The sequence below is a fragment of the Mirounga angustirostris genome, unplaced genomic scaffold (genome assembly GCF_029215605.1).
Source record: "Mirounga angustirostris isolate CCGP_5_RB_7025 unplaced genomic scaffold, mMirAng1.0.hap1 SCAF_6, whole genome shotgun sequence".
Classification (NCBI taxonomy): domain Eukaryota; kingdom Metazoa; phylum Chordata; class Mammalia; order Carnivora; family Phocidae; genus Mirounga; species Mirounga angustirostris.
Genome location: NW_026991714.1, coordinates 62,405,012 through 62,426,698, shown reverse-complemented (window position 1 = coordinate 62,426,698; position 21,687 = coordinate 62,405,012). Strand labels below are relative to the sequence as shown.

General features: G+C 52.9%; 1 protein-coding gene across 15 annotated transcripts in view; it reads right to left on the bottom strand.

Annotated features, from left to right (window-relative positions):
• The window catches only part of SDCCAG8 (SHH signaling and ciliogenesis regulator SDCCAG8), a 232,811-nt gene that overhangs the window by 2,318 nt on the left and 208,806 nt on the right, over positions 1-21,687 (bottom strand). For 4 of the 15 annotated variants that reach the window (XR_010412369.1, XR_010412370.1, XR_010412362.1 and 1 more), the window contains 2 exons: positions 6,941-7,067; positions 993-5,121 (listed from right to left, as the gene is read on the bottom strand). Coding sequence is in view for 3 of the 15 variants with exons in the window: in XM_064594410.1 (XP_064450480.1) it covers positions 6,303-6,368; positions 6,941-7,067 (193 nt within the window). In the remaining 12 variants the exon portion in view is untranslated. Of the gene's footprint in view, positions 1-992; positions 6,369-6,940; positions 7,068-21,687 lie in introns of those variants that run through there. The other 11 variants (XR_010412363.1, XR_008506297.2, XR_010412366.1 and 8 more) reach the window with 8 other exon arrangements.

Here is a 21,687-nt window from a genome sequence, read left to right as displayed (position 1 = left end):
GGCATGTCCAGAGACAGAGAACCTTTAGCTACTGCCCAAATCTCACTCCTCTGCCATCACTTCTTAGGGCTATTTCCAGAAAGTTGGGTCCACCGTCCACACCACAGTGATCATGGTCTGGCTGTGAAGGGGGGGTGAGGACGTGCGTGCCAGTGGGACATTAGCTGGTCTGAACTGGGACTGGAGCCCTCGGCCGCCTCCCCATCCTCTGCCTTCAGCCTGTCACCATGGCCCTTGCTGCGGCCTGCTTGGGTGGTGTGGCCACATCTGCCGTGGTCTGGGGCTGCCCTCCCAGCAAGGGGAGGGCCGACGGGGCACCCTGGCAGCTGCTCTTCTGAAATACTGTCCACAGATGACAGACGTGTCCCCCGTCTGCACGCCTGCTGCTGCGACCCCATTTTCTTTGTTCTCGTTTTAAAAACCTAATAGAGCCTTCTCTCCACAAACCCTGACTTTTGTGTTTATTTCTGAAGTTTAACTTGAAATTCAGAGTTTAAAAAATGAGTCTCTCTGGGTGACCTGAATTGTTCCCCAGGCAACCACGCTGTGGGGTCCAGCAGAGCCTTTTCTGCCTCTTTGTTCCCAAGCCCCCAGGCTCCCCACCCCCCACCCCGGGGAATGCCCGGCCTGCCTCGCCCCTGCTCACAGACCGCGCATGCTCAGCCCCAGCCTGACCAGTGCTTCCACCGGCGCACCTCCACCCAGCCTCTCACTAGTTCCCCCCCAAATGCACACCCCCACCCGTCTCGCTCATTTGCACGTTTTCCGTCTCTGTGCGGCCAGGTCAAAAAATGGCCCTGTTCCTTGTGCCTCTGGCAAGAAAGCATCTATTTTTAACCAGAGAAAAGCATCCCGCCCCCACCTCCAACTGGGGCATTCTCAAGCTTGTCCCCAGTGAACAGAGCTCCAGGGAAGCCATAAGTAGCTACTGCCTGGGGGGGCCAGAGCCGGCTGCAGGCCCTGCCCCAGGAGAGAGGCAGATGGACGCTCACCTGTCCAAGCAGCCAGCAGCCCGCAGCCCAGGGACTGACCACCTTCTTGAGTTCAGTTCCCTGCCAGTCACTTCCCAGTTCTGTTCACTTCATCTCTGGGCCTTCTTTCTCCTACCTGTACAGAAAGGACACTGAATGATTTATCCAGTGGCCCCTTCACACCTGCCAACCTGGCCGGCTTCACGGTCACCTTCACCGGAGTCGGGGTTGTGTGGGGGCTCCCTCCTAAAGGGAAGCCGGTTCTCTTTTTAAGGGTTTTTGTTTGTTTTTTGGTTTCGGTTTTGGTTTTGACCAGGACCTGAGTGATAGGAAAGCTAAACCACTTCCCCGAAGTGGTACAGAGCTGAGATCTGAGCCCCCGGTGGTGTGACCTCGAAGTCCAGGCTCTCTTGTGCTCTTCTGACCCGCTCAGTGAGAGCACATAAGCCACCAAGTGTGATCTTTGTGGAGCTGAGCAGGAGTCATGGGGAAGGCCGGCCAGCGCACACAGGCCACGTGGACTCCTCCAGGTGGTCACCGGTTCGCTCGGAGGAAGGTGCCCTCACCAGTCCTCTGCAGAACTTCGTGGAACATGGCCTTCAGGGGGGCCCGCGACATGGCAGAAGGCGCAGGGCACACGGCGGGCTGCCTCCGGGTCAGCAGAGTCCCGCCTTGCGCCCTGCTAAGTGGCCTGCACACTCACTGACCTTCCCAGGAATCCATCCGGCTGTGGGCAGGTGCAAAACGGGCCCAGAGTTCACAATGAGGTCACCAGCACACCCGGCGGTCCTTCTCCCCTCGGGCCTCTGACGACCACTGGTCTGTGCAGACAGAGGTCAAAGCCCCAGGGTCCCTAGACCATGGGGACCACAGGCCTGGCTCCCTGTGTTTGGGCTCCCAAAGCGGGGAGCATCAGGAGAAACCAGAGAAAGGAAAAGCAGAGGCGGGAAAGCCTTCGTTGCAGAACGAAGGCGGGGCGATGCTTCCTTGGCTTTCTGGAAAACAGCAGCTGGAGCTGGACTTGGACCTGCGGCCCGGCGGGCGAGGGGGGCGGGGGCGGGGGGGGGGGGGGGGAGGACCACGGACGGCCAGGGTCAAAGTGCCCAGGCGCCCCCGGATCTGGCAGCTCCTGCGCCCCGCTCCTCCTCGGAGCTCTGCCGACACCAGGGTCCCACACCTCGTGCAATCCCACGATGTCATCTTCCAGCTTCCGGGAATCCCGCGAGTCCCGCAAACTTCCTCTGCACATGGGCAGGTGTCTGTGTTTTATAGGGACCATGTTTCCATGGTAAATAGATTTTTAAGAATTCCCAAAGGACAGACAGTGTCACCAACAGCACAGAGAGGAGCCTCTGGCTGCCTCATGTTTGAAAGCGTTAAGAATAAAGACAACACTGACATTTGGGGTTGTAATGTGACGGAATCACAGTCTTTTAAAGGCAAGAACCACTTCTCCACACTCCATGCAATATTCAGTGTTTTGTTCACTTGTCTAATTGGATTAAAATATTTAGCTCCCTTTAAAATCTTGATTGTGAATTTATATTGCAAAATGTAACGTCTGACTCAGGAAGCAATAACTGGAGCAAGTGTGTCTGAAGCAACAGAAAATTCGATTTATTTTTCTTCCATGAGTCTCATTCTGAAATTATTCACTCTTGGACAAACTGAACTGTTAAATGGAAGAGCAAGTTTGGCTTCAATGAAGCCGTATGTGCTTTTCAATATTAATTACACACAGGGCCTTCCGTGGGGACAAAAAAAAAAAAACAACCCACAAAAGTTAAACTGTGCTATTCGAGTTGCTCGGGGAAGTTTCTCTGAGGGTCGCGAGACCCTTATGTTGGAAACACAGCACCAGGGGTCTCGTGTCACTCTTGAAAAACACTCAGGCAGCAGGGAGTTAATGACATTTTTGCTGCATATGTTCAAGTGTATTTAAAAAAATATGCAAGTCACTTTGGTTGACAGTGTCTTGTACACAGTTTTGAAAGAATCAGGGCAAACTTTAACAGAGTCAGTTTTTATTTGAAAAATATTTTCTGGGAATGTATCAGTGTTTATTTTTGAGACTGACAATTCGGGTGAAAATCAGGATAAAAACAAAAAAACAACAATTTGGTTGAAATCAAATTGTTTGTTTTCATCTATTTAGAATTCTTTCCAAAAACTCTTGGTTCAGGAGGAGGCTTTCTAATTTATTTTATTCAGTGTATTTGCTGTTCTATTCAAGCACCATCTGTCCTGCAGGTAGCTAACTTTGGGGAAGCACCCATGTGAGGCCGGCGAGGCCCCCAACGCTCAGGAAGGACCCTCACAAACCTGCGTACATCTCCAGGTCCCATCCGGGGCGAGCGGCAGGCACCCCCCCCCACTCCTCAGCAGGACCCCCGCCTGGTGACCCTCCCTCAAGCGGCCATTTCTGAAGGTGCCCTGCCCCTGGCTTCAGGTCATAAATGGGCCCTGCCTCCCCTCCTCCCCTGTGCCCGGTTCTTTGCTCCTTTCAGCTCTCTTGCCACATCCTTCCGTGTGATGAGACAATGTCCATGATTTTCCTTATAATCACATGTGGCTGCTGGATCCAAGCACAAGTTTGAATCAAATTAGAAAGTCAGTTCACTGCCAAGAATACGCAAAAGTCACAGGGCCAACTGATTAATCACTGATAAGTCAGTCTCAGGAAAGCTTCCCGACTGTAGAGATGCTTCGTCTGCAGGGACTGGAAGGGCGCCCCTCCCCAGACTGAGCACTGAGGACAGAGCCCCAGGGCCCGGGGGAGAAAGTGGCTATCAAAAGATGCAAATCTGAACCCCGAGTCATTGCCCAATGAGTAGTTCCCCCACAAACCCTCGGGGGTATAAAACCATCCTCTAAATGGACAACTTCTGTTCTTTCCCATCTCTCAGCTGCCATTCTCCCCAAGAAGAGACTGATCTCAGCAGCTGGTGCCACCCTCCTTGGCCAGATGTTAGAGCCCCAGGCGCTGGGTCCCAGACCCCTGACTCCCTGCTCCCAGCCACCAGGCCCCACCACCACTCCCCTGAGACCCAGCCAGAGTCTCTGTGCCCACCAAGAAGAGGCGACAGGGCCTGTGCCCAGGGAGGGGCCGTGGGGCCATGTCTGCAGGCAGGCTGGGTGGGGGTCTTCAGGATGACCAGCATAGCCATTTGAGGACATTTTAAAAGCCATTTTCTAGAAGTCCCCCACCCGCAGCATGAGGCAGGAGAGTAACAAAGCCACCACTTTTAGTCACACGAAGAAAGGCGGCCCCGAAGCCCTGAGCCAGGCCCACTGGCGGCCCGCGGCCTGCACACCAGCAGTGTTGCAGGGAAAGACGGGAATTGTCATGGTTAAAATCGTCACCATGGCCTACTTACCACTACGACCGGCTCGCTCTGCCAGACTGTTGTGCGGGTTTCAGGATGTAAGCAGAAACGACTGAGAATAAGAAAGCCTTCTGAACAGATGTCAGTTTCCCGTAAGAGGCGGCAGGCCGACCCAAGGCCCGTCATCTGCTCCAGGGCCCAGGGCTCGGGGCCTGGGAGCAAACCAGAGGCCTGGGACTCAGCTTCGGAGCAGCAGCCCCGGCCAGGAGCTCTCCACTCCCTGCTGGGTGTCGGGTGGACAGAGTTTGAGAGTCTGACACAAGCAGTTAAGTCCTTATGCTTAATCCATCCCGGCCGAGAAAACGGAAGCCTTTAGTTAAACGCTTCATCCCTAAACGAGAGATGAACCAGTGTCTCTCCAGGAAAACAGGGAGCGGGGTCAGTCACTCGGGAGCTCGCAGCAGGCTGTGTCCTCCAACATCCCTGCTGGGAGCACACAGCGGCCTTGTTCACCTCAACGGTTGGAAGCTAAACTCACAATTCCAGTTTATTCCACGGCCAAGTAGGTCTAATGCCACACTTGGGTAGAAAGAGCAGGCCTTCGGTTTAGATATTCCGCAGCAAGCTTGCAAAACTGGATCCCTGCCTCTTCTTTGAACACCAGTATTTGCTACTGAAAGCCAACAGTCCCTCTATGAAATGTCTTTTGTCCTGTTCATATTAAAATAACTCCAAATGTACTGTTTGAATCTGAAAGATCCCTTTAGAGATGAGCCAGATGGGCTGGTATCAGATAACTCAGGATGGTCAAAGCATCTCTGTGGCTTCAGGCAAGAGAAGAAAGACCTGCTCATTTTTCTGAGGATTTTTTGAGGTTTTGGTTGTTTTTTTTTTTAATGCATTTTATGAAAATTTTGCAATCCATTTGGCAATTATCAAGTTTTTTAAAGCCCTGGAAGAGGTTTCTAAGCATCGATGGTCCATGTTAAGATCTGAATGGCTGCAAGGTAGGCAGATGGGGAGTTAAAAGGGAAACCCTACATGACAATGCTCTGGTCCAGAATCAACAGGAAACTGCCATGTGCTCGGAGCTTGTACAGAAGACGCCCCACAAGTCTTATTCTGAAGTGGTTCTTGGCTCCTAGAGCCAAAGGATTCACTCATGCTAGGAGCCCCTGTCCCTCTACTGCGGTGACAGGAGCCTAGTCACCCGCCAGGGGAGCCGGTGGCCCCAACCCTTGGCTGTCTTCACACACAGCTCGCTCGCCCTGCCTCCTGCAGGACCCGCGCAGACAGTTGGGCTGTGGCCCAGGTCGAGTCCGAGCCCTTCGGAGCCTCCAGGGCTCCGAGTCCCTCAGAATTACCCAACCAGCTTATTAAAAATGCCTATTCCTTGCATGTGTGAACAGAGGCCCTGAATCCGTGATCCTCGCAGTTACCTGTCTGCAGGCCTCCCGGACGACCATGGTGGTGTGAGAGGGTCAGTGGCACCAGGGCCACGGTGTACTGGTGGGCCCCCAACCCCAGGCCGTAGTTCAGCGCCTGGCACGGGGGGTGTTCTCTTACTCTACGTGGAAAAATGAGTAGTTCCTGGCGAGGGCTTCAGTGCGGTGAGTGGGAAAATTCCCTCAGAGGAGAGCGGCTCCCCGGTACCCATTCAGCACATTTTGAAAGAAGAATGACAGTTTCCCCCTCTTCTCATTTCCAGAGGCATTTTTCCCATTAATCATTCCAAGCACTCACTGTGTGGGCACCTGGGGGCCATCCTAATACAAGGTCCTAAGACAAGGAGGAGACCGTGGCCAGCCCCTGGACTGCCTCATTATCCTAACACATTGCTTGATGGGGCAAAAAGTACAGCTCCTCTGACAGGAAGAGAAGCCACTCAGGGGAAAAAGGTCTCACGCCACCCTGCAGACTCACCTGGATATTCTCCTCCCTCCATTGTCCCTTCTGGTGGCCCCAGGTCTACCCTCAACAGAAGGCTGGGGCTGTGGCGTCAGCCTTAGGGGCCATGTATAGTGTCCCTACTTGCTAGCTGTGCAGGCTGTTGGTGCCTCGGTTTCCCTATCTGCAAAGTGGAGACAAGAAGCGATCTTTCAGGCTCGTGCAAGGGTAGCAAGAGTCAGTGTGCGCTCTACCGGTAGCGCTGCTGGGCTCAATTACCCGGCAGCTGACTTCGGACAAGACTCCTGCAGTCCACTCACCGTGGCTCCCCCAATTGGCAGCCCCTCTTTCCTCAACCAATTCAAACTGTACACATCCCCCAGGGGCGGTTCAGAGTCTACTTCCCGCAAGAATGCTGCTCACCACCGTAGCCCTCCATGTCCTTCCACAGGCTGCGCCCCTCAGGGTGGCCTGCTGAAACGAGGGCTGCTGTGCATGAACCTTAGCTCCCTCAAGAGGGCAGGCCCATGGCCCTCACATCCGTGCCCCCACTGTGCCCAGCATAATCTTCAGGATCCCCCTGCCAGCTTACGAGCTGCCCAGTGGGATCACTGGGGATTTCACCTGTTCTGACACAGCTCTGAAACAAGGAACGAGAAAGAGCCCCCCACACAGACGCTGCTGTGTTCTCTGGTGGGTAAGCCGGCCCAGAGGACTACCCCGGCCCCCCACCCCTGCGCTGGGTTTGCACAGTACCTGGGATCTCAGACATTCCACCTCTTCTGACAGGCTCTGTCTCTCTAGCAGAAGCTGGTTCTGCTTTTTGAGAAGCTGCACCAGCTGCTGGGCCGTGGCCTGGCTGTGCTTGTCCAGCTGCTTTAGCCTGCAGAGAGATCCACCACAGAGTTAGGGATGGGTCCCGAGACGCGGGGGCAACCAGCTGCAGCGAGCAAGGGGGGCAATGGCCAACTTCAGCCCTTCAATGCGTCCTGCTGCTGTGCATGTCCGAGGGAAGCCCTGGTTGGTGAACCCGGAGCTGTAAATCCAGGTGACCCTGAGGGGCGAGGTGCTGGCCACCAGTAGGCTCTTGGAATGCAGCACTGATTAAGCTGAATGGAATTGTATCAAATGTGAAAGGGAATCAGGAGCCTTCTCCAGGAGTTGTCAGTGAGGAAACACACAGAGAAGTTGGATAAGGAGAAGCAAAACTGAAACCTTAAACTCACAGAGGTCGAGGATGAGGGGCCTAAATGCCTCCATTGTTCAGCTGGAAACATCTCTGGCAGGCTGGAGCAGACGGCCCGCCCTGGCTGGGGAAGTGGGTGAGGGACAGCAGAAACACTGAACTAAGGGTTTTCCATTATTAATCACTCAGTCAATCATGAGCTCCGGCATCGCTGACCAGATGTCTTTAAAGATCCTAAATTTGTCATTCTGCTGATGGGTCCTCCTCTCCAGACTTGCTAATTCACTCAAACTATTATCCTCATTTGTCCACAGACGGCTTCCTACAGCACACTCACCCCTGGAAATGTAGGCTTTGGATTAAATTTAGAGTTGCACAACTACCCAGAACTGTTCTGGAAAGAAGTTGGCTGTGTCCTGCACCCTTCCTGGCCGGCCAAAAGCACCAATGGTGAAATTAACTTGTATTTTCACAGGGAAAGGATTTTAAAGGCTCAAGATGCTTTTCAAACTCCAGGCTACATGTCCAACACTCACTGAGTCAAAGGCCATGAGGTGATGTGCAGACACTGGCGTCAGGCTGCCCTCCGGTTAAACCTTCCCGTGGCCGGCCAAGCTTCTCGCGCGCTCCCAGCACAACCAAGCATTGACGAGGGCAGAGACCTGGAACTGGGGGTGGGCGGACTCCTTTCCTAACCCAACAGGGAGGCGGCACCTGCAGACGGGTAAAACTACGTTCTGGGAAACCTAATGACACTCTAGTATTGTTCATGCTCTCCCAGATTCTCCTGCCACCTGCAAGCCTGTCCATTTCCGAGACTGCACTGACCGCGGGCCCTGCCCGCCCTTCTCAACCTCGGAAGGATTTTTGTGGGCATCTTTGTTCAAGCCGTCCCCGAAGGCACACTCGCGTCCCCACCCCGGTCTCGTCCTCCTCCTCCCGCACTACGGGCTCCCCTTTTTCAAGCACACCCCGGCCTTTTGCTACTTCCTACTGCAGCAAGTGAGAGGAGCCGGAAACCGAGAGCCAGCGGCGGGCGCCCAGGCAGCAGGACGCATGCTCACACAGCCCGCCCTGCCCCCTGCGCGGGAGGCCGCCGTCTGGCCCCGCCCACAGGCCCAAGCCCCGCCCCCTAGCCTCAAGCCTCCGTTGGGTTCTGGAAAAAGCGCAAGGAAGAAGCCAGGGCAGGACTTAGTTCTTCCCTCCTGTGTGTGTGGCTGTTCAGGGCCAGGGTCAGCTGCTTCGGCCCTGACTGGCCTCCCAGTGTCCCGGATCAGGCTGGGGCAGAACCGAACACCACGATGTTCCAACCAAGTGTGAGCGGTTTCCTGCTTCGACATTGCATACACGGTAGTAATGCCCCCTGGCCCCTGTGACCCTGCCTCCGATCCTGGGGAAGCCAGGGCACTGCAGCTGTGGGAAGCCCCCTCTGTCCCCACGGCCACCCATCACACTGTCACATGGGGACAAGGTTTTCTGAGAGCAGCCTCAAAACCACCCCCGGGCGTCAGACCAAACGGGAGTTTTCCTGCACCGTCTCCTGGAGGGGCGAGGACATCCCAGGGCGGCCCAGAAGCCCCGCCAGCAGGCTGGGGTGGCGCGGGGCAGGGGCACTCTGCCGGGGCTGACACACGGACAGATGCAGGCAGCCACTGCTCATCTGAGCATCTGCTCTGCTGCCCAGCACTGGAGTGGGCCCGTAGAAGATGCAGAGGTGAGGAGAAGAGCCTTTTTCCTTGAGAAGCAGACAACCTGCTGCTTGGATATTTGAATCAGACGACAAGCATCATCATTAGCAGCTGAGCTGTCTAAACCCTTGGGTGGCTTCCCCCCTCCCCCAATCAAGTCCTGGGTGTGGAGACAGCCCCAGGCTAAGCACTAGCCAGGTAGTAGCCCACTGGTTTCATGCTGTCTGGAAACAAATGCAACAGAAACACGGGATAAATGGATGACACCATTAAGGCTTAACGGCAACAAGGCGCCAGGAGTGGCCTTTCTCCATGTGGTCCCTTGCCCTGTGCTTTGATCAAATGGGATAACAGTCCTATGGACTGATGGCTTCAGTGTGTGTTTCTGGGCTCCTGGAAAGAGGTGGCTGCCTGATCCAGAGCTATGGGCTGAGCCAAACCCTGCTCTCCTCACAGCACAAAATGCCGGCCCTGGGCCAGCCACACTGGCTTAGAGCCAGAAAGGGGGCCAGTTCCTGCCTAGACCCTCCTCCCTTGGAGCCCCCAGGACCTAGGCCAGGCTCTGCTGGCAGTGTTTTGCAAACCGTAGGCTTCAGATGCCGGCAGCGATTACCTGAGAGCACCCAGGCCCCACCCAGAGTGGCTGATTCAAGCCAGGTGCCGTCCTGCAGAAGTACCACCGATGAAGTGAGGAGTAAGGACCTCGGGAGAGCCTTCCTTCCCTGAGGCAGAAGCCCCCCCCAGCTTCACAGTGCGAGCCAACTTGCACACCCCGGGACAGTCCATCTTGGGGGACTCTTCCCCGTTTAAAAGACATGCTCCCTCCTTGTTCAAGGTCAGCCTCTATTATGTCACTCACGTGCTGCGACAAAGTCAGTCACAAGCTCAGAAAAGGTAAAAAACAACAACAAACCCAAACCCACATTTGTTAAAAGACAGAAACAAAGAAGGAAACCCAGATTTTAGATAAAAGGGACTCGGTTAAGGAAATAAATTTCAATAGCAGCCCTCTTGAGGTGTTTTAGGAATATTGGGAAGACTTTTTTTTTTTTTTTAATTAACAAGTTATTTCTTGGAACAGCCGGCCCCAAACACCGCACAACCCTGCTTCTACTCTGTTCTTGGAGGTTTCACTACCATCGGTTAGAAGAGATATCTTGGGGTGTCCTGTAACACAAAAGTCATCTTTTATTTTCCATGCTGCTTATGGCTCTCATATTTGTCCTTCTAAGTGCTCGCGCTCAGCCAGCCCCAGATGCAGTTCCCACCACGGAGCGCGGCTAACGTTTACTGAGCCCTGAGCGTAGTCCCCCCGCACGGATTATCAAATTAAAAGGTAGGTGCTAACATCCCATTTTACAGATGAGAAACTGACGCTGAGAGGTTCAGTGAACTTGCACAAAGCCATACAGGAAGCGCTCGAGCTCGGTGGTGTTCTTAACTACTGTTAAGGAATGGTTCGTTCATTGAGTTAATTCAACAAATCAACCGGTCAACCCTTCCTTGGTAAGCACCTCTCATGGGTCAAGTACTATAGGGTAGATACTGGGAATACATCAGGAATTACAACTGGTCCCTGGAGGTGGCGGGGAGGGGGGGTGGGGGGGTGGAATTTGGGGGGGTGGGGCTCCCAGCCAATTAAGGAGAGACCAGCTGGAAAAGGGAAAGTTTCGGCACTTGAACTAGACTGAATGAAAGCAGGGAAACCAGTGGGCACGGGGCAAGCGTGGGGTCCAGGGCGCTGGCGCCTACCCAGGAAACACCATCTCCAGAGTGCTGACCACATGCCAGGCACCGCGCTAAGTGCTCACGACCACCCCACGAGGCAGGAACTAGTCTTATCCTCACTTTAAGGATGAGGAAACCCAGGCACAGACAGGATAAGAGCTGGTTCAGGCCACTCAGCCAGTAAGTCAGGATGCGAAAGAAAAATGGGTATTGTCTTTGGGGGGGGTGGGTAGGAGGGGCTCCCCACAGGAGAAGGGGTGCTGCAAAGGCCATGCTGTCCGAGAACCGAGAGCTGGACCAGAGTCCGCAGGCTGCTTACAGCGTCAGTGATGCTGGCCCCAGCAAGCTTGCAGCCAAACCAACAGACGTGGACCTGGTCCTCCAGGCGGTGGTGGTCCCTGCACCGGGAAAGAGAGGATGGGAGGAGGGACAGGCCTGGGGTATTAGTTCTGGAGTCAGGGGGAGGTACCTGTGAGCCGCGCACCCACCGAGCAGGTACACAGCCTGGGGCCTGGGACAGGTCTGTCTGGATGTCCAGCTATGTGGGCTACACCTGCTGAGAGGTGCGGCCATGAACACGGGGCAAGATTCACCCAGGAAAGCCTGGCAGAGGTTTTCAGGTTTGTTCAAAATACAGGTGTCCTTGGGGCGCCTGGGTGGCTCAGTCAGTTGAGCGTCCAAACTCTTGGTTTCTGCTCATGTTGTGATGTTGGGGTCCTGGGATCGAGCCCCGAGTTGGGCTCCATGCTCAGCGGGGAGCCTGCCCGTCCCTCTTCCTTTGCTCCTCCCCCTGCTTGGGTGCTCTCTCTCTCTCAAATAAATAAATAAATAAAATATTTAAAAATCTCTATATAGGCATCCAAGCCCCCTGGAGGCTACCAGCTTTGCACATCTGCTGCAGTGGGCCAGGGCAGGGCCTCGGGGATCAGCCACATTTACAGGCTAGCAGGGGGCCGGGAGCCAGCAAGCCACAGAGACAGATGACTGACCGAGAGGAAGGAGGACAGCCAGGAGAGAAGGACCTGGAGCTTAAGCGAGGAGACGCTTTCCAGGAGGAAGAGGGGGCCTTTGCGTGAGATGCCACTTGGTGCTGGAACAAACCATGGACCGGCTGGCCCCGGCTGCCCGCGCTGTCAGTAGGGAGGTGTGGTGGAAGCCCGCTTATAGGGACGGAAGAGGGGAGACCGTTCTGGAAAGGGGGAGAGGGGCTTGGCTGAGGGCAAGGGAGTGGAGGGGTGCTGAGGATGGAAGGGGCTTGAACCGGTGTGGAGGAGGGAGGGGAACTCCTCGAGGCAAAGGGTGCCAGGCTCCCCCAGGCGGGGGGGGGGGCCACCTGCAGCAGAGACTGGGGCCCTCACCACCCACCCCAGCCCCGAGGCAAGGGGGCAGGCCAGCTGGGCGAGCAAGGGGAAACCCCTGCTCTGCAGCCTTCCCGTTCTGCCCCAGTTCGGAGGGCACGGGTATTTGTCGAGAAAAGAAGCAAGGTAACGGGGTGGTGGCCAGGGAGCTGCTAGGAAGGGCGGGAGCACTGGCCAGGGGCAGGGGCATGAAGGCCGAGCCGAGGGAGAGCCTTCTCACATGGACACGGGCACCCTGACTGACCCTTTGGACAATCTCACCCCGTCTTGGCCCTGCAAGGACTCCTGCTCTCCAGCCACCCAGATGCCCCTCTGCTCTCCCACGTATGTTCTTGGCACTGGGGGGTCCCTCCACCTGGAGCGGGACCCCTCCTATTTTCAAGGTTCAGCTCTGAGTGTAAGTGTCAATCTGAGAGCTTGCAATTTCTTGTTCTCTTTGGGTCCCTTGTTTTGAGCCATTTCTTCCCCATGGCACGGAGGAATTAGAGGAGAGACTGGGGCCGCCCTCCCGGGGCCTGCTTTGGAGTCTGTCTGGGCAGCAGGCCCTCCTGCGAGAAGGAGCCCCCAACAGCCTGCGAAACACACACGGCAGGGGAGATCAGGGGAAGCATCTGATTCCAGAGCTCAATCCTTAATTTGGACCTTCTTACCCAAGGCCTGCACGCAGCTCATCTCTGGACTGGGCAGCTATTCCGTCCCTCCCAGATGCTCCTGGGACGTACTTGGCATCTGCCCTGTGCACTCGCGGCACCCAGCAGAGCCGCGGCCAGGCCGGCCTGGGGCAGGAGGCCAGCCCTCCCCAGGAGGCAGCTGGTGCGCCCTTGCCCTTGAGGGCACCAAGGGCTCAGACAGTCTGTGAGGAAGGGCCCCTGCGGGCCACTGTCTACCCTGGGCTGGGCTCGCCACCCTGACTGCAGGGGCAGGGCCCATTTCCTTAAGGACCTGCGGTTGTGTAACCGCCACCACCGGGCAGGAGTGGGGGGCCTGGCGGGAGGGTGGGGAGCGGAGAGCAGCTGCAGCTAGGCTGGGGCAGAGCAGAGCGGTCAGCACGGGCTGGCTGAGGCAAAGGCTCCGGGGGGTGGGGGGCACGGGGGGGGGGGCGCGGTTACCATGGGAACAAGTGGGCCTGGGTTTCTGAAGCCCACAGATCAGATGTGAGGGGGCTGCTCCGTGCGCTGGGCCTGGACACCGCTCTATTGATCCAACAGCGATCCTCCCCGCCACACCCCGCCGGCATGATCACAACCAGCGTTTTTTTTTTTTTTTTTTAAATATGCAAGACTTCAGGATAAAATGGAGCAAGTGGTGCAATAGAAAACAACTTTGTAGAGCTGAGTGGGCTGGGTAAAATATCTTATGCAAAACAGAAGCCCTGTGAGCTGCCGGCTCTGGTCCTATGCTTCAGACACTCATTTGCTGTGAATACTGTGAAAGCAAGTGAGTACATATATTTAAATTTTTTATGTTGTATGTGATACATACAAAATATATGCAGTGTGTAAATAACTTATGGGTATACTAATCAAATGAACACTCGTGAGACTGGTAACAGCACCCAGGGGCCACCGCCCCCGTGGTCATCCCCAGGCCCACCCCCTTCTTCCTCCAGAGGTGGCCAGTATCCCCATAAATACAGGTTTTTTAGATGAGAGGTTTTCGTTTCCCTTACTAATTTCACCCAGCAGCTTCCTACCAACTACTGTGGAGTCTTTCTTTTTTTCTCTTTCTTCCTGTTTTTGTGTTGTTTTGGTTTGGGTTGGGGTGGTGGTCAAATATCCTTCCTCCTAAAATGTTTTCAGACCGGCGCCCCTTCCTTTGGTCATTCCGGCTATAGTAAAGATTTGCCCTCCCCTTGTTAGATAAGTGTTCTCAAACGCTCCGACCCACGATTTCACTGGGACAGGGGGCCTCCTCCTGGAAATGAAGAACGGTTTTCAACCAACATATGGATTTAAAGGGTGCAAATATCTGACCATAAAAGATGCACTCACTTCTCTACTATTCCCAGTGAGTAGTAAGCATTTTACATTTGCTAACTCATTTAACCCTCCTAACAATACCAAAAGGTAGGTATCGTTTCTTGCTTGAGAAAAGCCAGACACAGAAGTTAGTCATCTGTCTAAGCTCAGACAACTCCAAGATGACCATGGCACGAATGACATGCTCCTCACTCTGTGTCTGTCTCTCATGGGTGGGACCACCTCCAGTCACCTCCTCCCTCACCCTTCCAATCCACAGGGCTCAGACTCCTGGCTCTGAAGACTGGCCCCTCAACTCTCCCGATCTTTCTGCAGCCCACCATCCCAGCCATCCCACTGTGCTCCCATCCACTTACTATCATCGTGGCTTGTCTGCCACTCCCACTGAACTCACTCGGGTTCCCCAAGGACAGGAACGGGGTCTCGTTCAGCTCTCCATCTGCAGCACTTAGTGAGGTGCTGGATAAACGCATCAGAATGAACAAACTACTTACCAATGGATACTGTTTATACAAAAGAGAAGACCTGTGATTTCATCTATAGTATCAGTATGCTTTCATATGTGATAATTTTGAAAGAGCATAACATACATTAAATGACTTGAAATATGCTACTGAAATTCACCACTAACTTAAAAGAATCCTCCAACAGACGAGTGACTGCTGCACTTGGACGTGGAGACATGACTTCAAACTCCCACCACGAACTACCTATTCTCCTCGGGCAGGAGGCTAGATCTCCGTCAACCTCACACTCTCCATTTCTAGAACTGAGAAGAGAATACCTCCAGACCTCCTGAATCAGCAGCTCTGGGGTGGGGCCCAGCAGTATACGTTTTCATAGGACCCCTGGGTGATGCTCATACCTTCTCGGGTGTGGGAACTACTGGCAGGCAGTAATTCCCAGTATTACTCCCGCATGCAAAATGAGTTCTCTTGGAGAATAATTGTTTTTTCCATGGCTCCAACTTTGATCCTCGAACAGCCAACTGTCCAAATGGAAACTGTCGTAGTCTACTCCCAAGCTTGGATGTCAGTCAGGAGAAGTTAAGCAAAGCACGTGATCACGTTGAGTTTCCTCCCACGTGAAATGAGAGAATAAGCTAGAACAGGGGTCAGCAAACATCACACCCCAGGGCCCATCTGCTGCCTGTTTTTGTATAGTCTGCCAGTTAAGGGTGGTTTTTACATTTTTAAATGACTAATTTAAAAAATCCCAGGAAAAATAACGTTTTGCGACGCGAAAATTCCATGGAATGTTGACGACTTGACCCTTTAGAGAGAAAGTTTGCCAGCCGCTGGGCTCGGGGATGACAGAATCATGATCCCACAGCACCGGGACTCTACACAGCCTCGCTGTGTCCGCATCTTCAAACCCTGCAGGCAGCTCTGGTCCTAACAACACCCATTGCCCAAGTTCAAGCTTGAAAACCCAATCACCCTCCTCAGTGCTCTAGGTAATGAGCTGTGGTGAATAAGCCATCTTCATGCAAAGCTGTACACTTGGTTCCAATACTTGAAAATCGCTTGCCACAAGTTCCATAATTCTGTCTCATTAACGTGACTGCACAGAGTCAGCGAGAAGAAGCCAAGTGGCGAGGAGTCTGGAACATATTTTAGCTGCTGGTCACCCTCACTTAGAACATGAAGGCAGTTTCGATGGCTGCTTTGCCATTCAAACTTCCTTTGCTCAAATCCACCCTGTTCTACAGTGATTGTAACAGAGTCGTTCATTCTAAAGGTCCTGCAATTCTGGGGAGAGTTTACATTGCCAGCCAAGGGAATTTATGCTCCTGTGGCGCCCCTTTAGTTTTTCACGCCCTCAAATTTGCAGTCAGCTTTGGCTCCTTGTGGAAGTGGAACCAGGGTCTGTGTAGGGGCAGCGAGTGGGGGAAAGCCCCTGCTCTTCTCTTCAGAAGGATCAGGCCATGTGAGAGCTGAGAGGCACTTAGGGTCATTCAGTCCAGCCCCTGACGGTGAACCCACGGTCACACAGCCTGTGTGTAGTAAATCTGGGACCAAAACCCATGTCTCTTGACTCCAAACCCAGTGCTCTTGGGAGCATTTCTAAATCCTTTCGAAAAAGACCTGACTTCTATTCCATACTACAAAAAATACAGATTTTAGGTAAGGACCTTGAGAAAGGTAACCCATTCTCTGAGGCCTGGGGATGGGGGAGCCCCTCGGCCAGCACGCTGCCACCTGGCTCGGGGGAGGGAGCCAGTTTGGGCTTTGCTTTTTGTTCCTTTTTACACTTCCACGCTATTGCCGATATAGAGTTTCGGGACCATGAGACACTGCTGCACTGATGGCTATAAGAATTCCTAAACACAGCGGCGCCTGGCGGGGCTCAGTCGTTAAGCGTCTGCCTTCGGCTCAGGTCATGATCCCAGGGTCCTGGCATTGAGCCCCGTGTCGGGCTCCCAGCTCAGCGGGAAGCCTGCTTCTCCCTCTCCCTCTGCCCCTCTGCCTTGCTTGTGCTCACGCTCTCTCTCAAAATCTTAAAAAAATAATAATAATTTCTAAACACTGTTTCTGTTTTTATCTTGTCACCAACCAGTTTGTGGACTCTTCAGCCTAGACACCACACTGACTAGTCCAGACTGGTGTGGGCATGAAGGATGCACAAACGGGAAGCCCAGAGCTCCGGAGACCCACGTGGGAAGCTTGCTGCCGGCCGGCTCACCGTGTCCCTGAAGCCTTGGACACCGTCACCCTGTCTCTCTCACAGACCAACAACTGCTGAAAACAGAGCTTCCCCTGGAAATGAGCCTCAGCTTCCCCACAGAACACCGAGAACATCTGCTGCATCACTGCCTTGTCACCCCAAAGAGCAAGTGCTATGTGACACGGGCCGAGCCTGTGATCCCCTTGGAGGGCCTGGCAGGAAGAAGGGATCCTGCACCATGAAACAGCAGGGGCCAGAGCTGATGCATCAAGAATCTTAGCCTCTAAAGAACACAGGGGATTCCTTGCTTTAAGCCTCAGTCACCTTTTGCCAGCTCTTTTTAAAGCAGAAGCAGTGAGGGAGAGCCCAGCTCCACTAGGCAAAATGAAATGGGACAGAAGACTGAAAACGGTTGAAAATCCCAATGTTTGCGGAGTAAAATCCAGGCTGCATCTGGCTCATGGCCATTTAGAAGCCCTAGCAGAAAAAGCCAGACTGCCTCTCATATCATTCCTTACCTAAACCTAAATATTAGGCATCCTCTTTTTAAAAACTGTTTATTTGGAAATAATATCATGCTTATGAAAAGTTGCAAGAATAATACAAAGAATCCCACATACCCTTTATCCAAATTCACCTACTGTTATCATTTAAACTCATTTATTATTCTGCTCTCTCCCCCCTACACACACACACACACACACGTATATTTTTTATTGCTTTCAGAGCCATCTGACAGCAAATCCCATGAACTTAGACCTCAGTGTACGTCCTAATGATAAAGATACTCCCATAGACCATAGTATATTATCAACTGCAGTAACCACAACAGGGATATAATACCCTTATCTAACCTATTGATTTCTAATTTTGTCAACTGATCCCAAAATGTGCCTTTTTCTCTTTCACCGAAAAGATCCTTTGCACTTAGATACCATGTCTATTTAGTACCCTCTATCTGGCACAATTAAAAGATCAGTTTTATTTTGATGAATACGATTTGTAATGCAATCAAAGTGTCTTAAAAACAGGCGTGGAACTATCGGAACGCATGAGGCTCCTGCCCAGTTGCCCTCTTGAGTTTTTTTTTTAAAAGATTTTATTTATTTGAGGAGGGGGAGGAGCAGAGGGGGAGGGAATGAGAAGCTCAAGCAGATGCTGCACTGAGCACGGAGCCCAGTGCAGTCCTCGATCCCACGATTGCGAGATCATGACCTGAGCAGAAACCAAGAGTCAGACGCTTAACAGACTGGGCCACCCAGGTGCCCCCAACCCTCTGGAGTTTCCCCAGCAGTGTGGTGTTTGCATGGGGATTCCTTTCCAGTGAGGTCCCCCTGGTGCTCCCAGACGCTCAGTCCTCTGGGAGTGGTCCTGGACTTAGCAGGTTCACACTGTCCTGAGCTTGTCTCTGTTTCCTTCACGTTTGACCATCCTTGAGATGGGCGAATTGGTCACAGAGGTGTGATCGAGTAAGAGCGAGCCCACGGCCGCTAAGTAACCAGATCCAATCACTAGGGTACGTTGATTGGCACACATCTTAATTACGTTTTAATGCAAGTAATTTGATAAGTACTCCTGGCCATCCACTATGGAACTGTCAATGCTGAAAGCTTTTTATTTAGCTCCTCTTCCGTCTAGAGTCTATACCCAGGCAGCCTCCCCGCTGACCCTTGTCAAAGAACCCCATCTGCTGGTTGCCACGGTAACTGAAGGCGACCAATTGAGCTGAACAGAGTGACTCAGAAATAAAATCTGCAGCCAAAGGAATTCTGCTAAGAGTAATAAATCATTTAGTAAAAGGGGGTCCTCCACACAGTGATGAGTGTTGGGATAATGTGGTGGCAGAAGTCTTCCAGCTCAAAGGGCCGGCGGAGCAGAGTGCAGAGGCCTGCTGGAGAGCTCGTCTGCTTTCCAGTGGGCTTGGGCAGCAGAAGGAAGAGTCCAGTCCTGCCCGGTTGCATGCTATGGTGGGGGAGAAAGAACCAATTCCATCCACGGTTTAATGTTTGGGCTATGAAATGATGAATTTTAAAAGTGGCAAGAGAACCAGTCTAGGCTTCCAACACTCCTTCCTCTATTTTTTTAAAAAGAGGACCAGTAGAGAAAATGCCCCAAGTTGCTCAGGAAACCGCTGTGGCCCTGAGGAAGGGGGCAGGGAGAACAAATTTAAGATTGCTCTGGAATAAGGAAGGCTACCACCGCCTCCCTGTCATCAATCAACTCTTAGGTGCTCCAAGCAGAAGCCAGCTATGTGTCCAAGGTGTGCAGTCCTTGAGATAGCAGGGGAGACAGGGTTCAAATCAGGGTCCTGGGAGCATCCCCACGGGATGGTCGCAAAGAGGGTCAGGGGTTTTCTCTGTATGGCAGTTGGGTGGGTGTTCCTAACCAGCAAAATAAGTAGCCTTCCTAAATTAAGATTTCCTGAATGAGAGGAACAGAAAAGAAAGGGAAGGAGGAGACTTCCTGGGGGCTCAGGCCCTGACCCCACAGCCACCTCTGTCATGGCCCCCTAGTGAGCTCCTGCTGGCTAGACTAGGAATCCCTTGTGGGCAGCAGTGCCCAGGCTTTAAGAAGAAGAACCCCCAGGTATGCTAAATCGTCCATACAGCAATCAATCTCTATAGGCCAGTTCCCTGGTGGTGGTGATCGGGTAGCAATGGGAACCACCAATTGCGGCAGGAAGTAAGGGGCTAGAGGACAGGCAGCGGGGCCTGTGTTGGGGGACGGTGGTGAGAGGTTGGGGACAGCCTTACGCTGCCAGTGCCTCTCCCCACGGGCTGCAAACCGGCATTTTAAGAGGTGTAGGTGTGGAATACGGACATCCTCCAGACCCCTGACTCTCAGGGCAATGGGAGGACCCTGCAACTAAATCATCCCCAGGGATAATTTCCTGCTTTAGAAAAGAGCAACTGCCAAACAGAAGGTAGTAGTTGTCATATGTATATACCCACCCGCCCTCCAAATCCTAGAGGCTGCCAAAGAGAGGCTTCATCTGAGAGTTGTAGCGAAATCCCCTGGACCGAGTCGGGAGCGCCCAGGAGCTCGCAGCCCGCCTCCCACCGCGCGCTGGCCACTTCCGAGCGCGCACGCCGCGCACCTGCACCTGCACCTGCTCTCGGGCCGCCTCCGAGTGCGCCCAGGGCCGAAGGCCGCCCCTCCTGCAGGGGGCGTGGGGGGGGGGCGCCCGGCTCTCCGGGGCCCGCGCGGCCGCCGGCTCCCCGCCCGCCCCCGACCTCCGGGCTGCGGCCGGCGGGAGGGGGCCGGGGCGGCGCCCGCACCTGCTGCGGGGCCCGGGCGGCTCCGCGGGGCGCGCGGGGCTCTGCGCTTTGGCGGAAGGAGAGGATTAAGCCGACGTGGCGGTCGAGAAAGGAGATGGGCGGAAGCCTCATTAACTGCAAGCTCACGTCCCCATTTCTTTCCCCTGAGTAGCAGTGTGAACAAAGTTTGGTTTCCTTGGGACGGGAAAGGTGCTGCGTGACTGTCTTTGCTTTTCTTACCTTTTAAGTCCTTATTCATGAACCAAACACTAATCGTTTTTTGGTGATCGTGGAGGACTCAGATTTGAACAGGAAAAACATCTTGGCCAATAGGCCAAAGAAATACTACAGCCCGCTTTAATTTCTGTTAGTGATTAAGCTGCTCCTGTCACTTAATTGAAAGTGCCACACACATCTGAAGAACTCAAGGAAATGAAAGTTAAAAGGTACTGGGAATGACACTGCTTTATCCGCCCTCCGGTTATTGTCCAATAACCCAACTGTGTTTTAAGATCTGTCCTAAAATGTGCCCTGAGAAACAGGACTTTCTGATTCCGTAGAGATAATTTAAGCGAGTGCTGCTCTGACACAGTTGTTCTTACTTAAATTCCCTCTGCATCCTTACAAAGTTACCCTCAGTTTCACTTCTAAATAGTACTTCCCATTGCTTTGTCTGCACTCATTCTCTCGGATTCTCGTCCATATTTCAATTCCCAGATACTCTTGAACTTTTGCACACGCTGCCAGTTTGAGCCTGCACAGAATAATCAGTATATTAATTCCACTCGGAGAGAGTGGGGTTTTTCTAACACAATCTGCGCAACCTGAACTCTTTCCTTCAGAAACACTTTGCCTTTAAAAAGAAACTCCCAGCATGAACCTCATAAGAAGCGACATGTAACAGACAGTGCATGTGGCGCTGGGCATGCAGCTCAGAATTAAAAGAGAATTTTTTACTTTGTTTCTTCGGTGCCATGTGCATAATGTACATGTGGACGAAACTGACATCAGACATTTAAAGCAAAACGGGATGGGGGAGGGGGTGTGACGGTGGCGGGAAAGAAAATGTGTTGATAAAAACAGTAACTTCTGTTAATCTACATTTTTCAGTTACTGTCTTAATTAAGAATGTTAGGAAATATGTTGCAGTTTAATTGCATTGTTTCAAGAAATTCTAATGCTGACAAATTTGGGCCCATGTACACTTGGATGGTGAAAGGGATTAAAGTGGTAATTTCCTCCAATTGGTAGATAACAATTAGAATTACACTTGCCCCTCTGCGCCGCTCCTTCCTCGCCCCAGATCCTACATTGAGAAGACAAAGTAAGAACAGCCTAACACTTAAGGTGTTCAGCATGAAATGAGCTGGGGGCGGGGTGGGGGGGGCACACAAAGGAATGTGTTTTTTAACCTGTATACATGAGATAGGAATGATTTTTTTAATACAAAGAATTCACAGAAATGAAATAGCACTTTATCCGAAATTTCTGGGTGACATGGGTATCCTTGCAGAAAATAGTTATTTATGAAAGAAATCGGTAACGATCTCCAAGTGATTCTCAGATGACCCCGTGTCAGACAGGAAAAATCATCTGCCTCAGCTGCAAGTACACAAAAACGATGACAATGTGAAGACAGG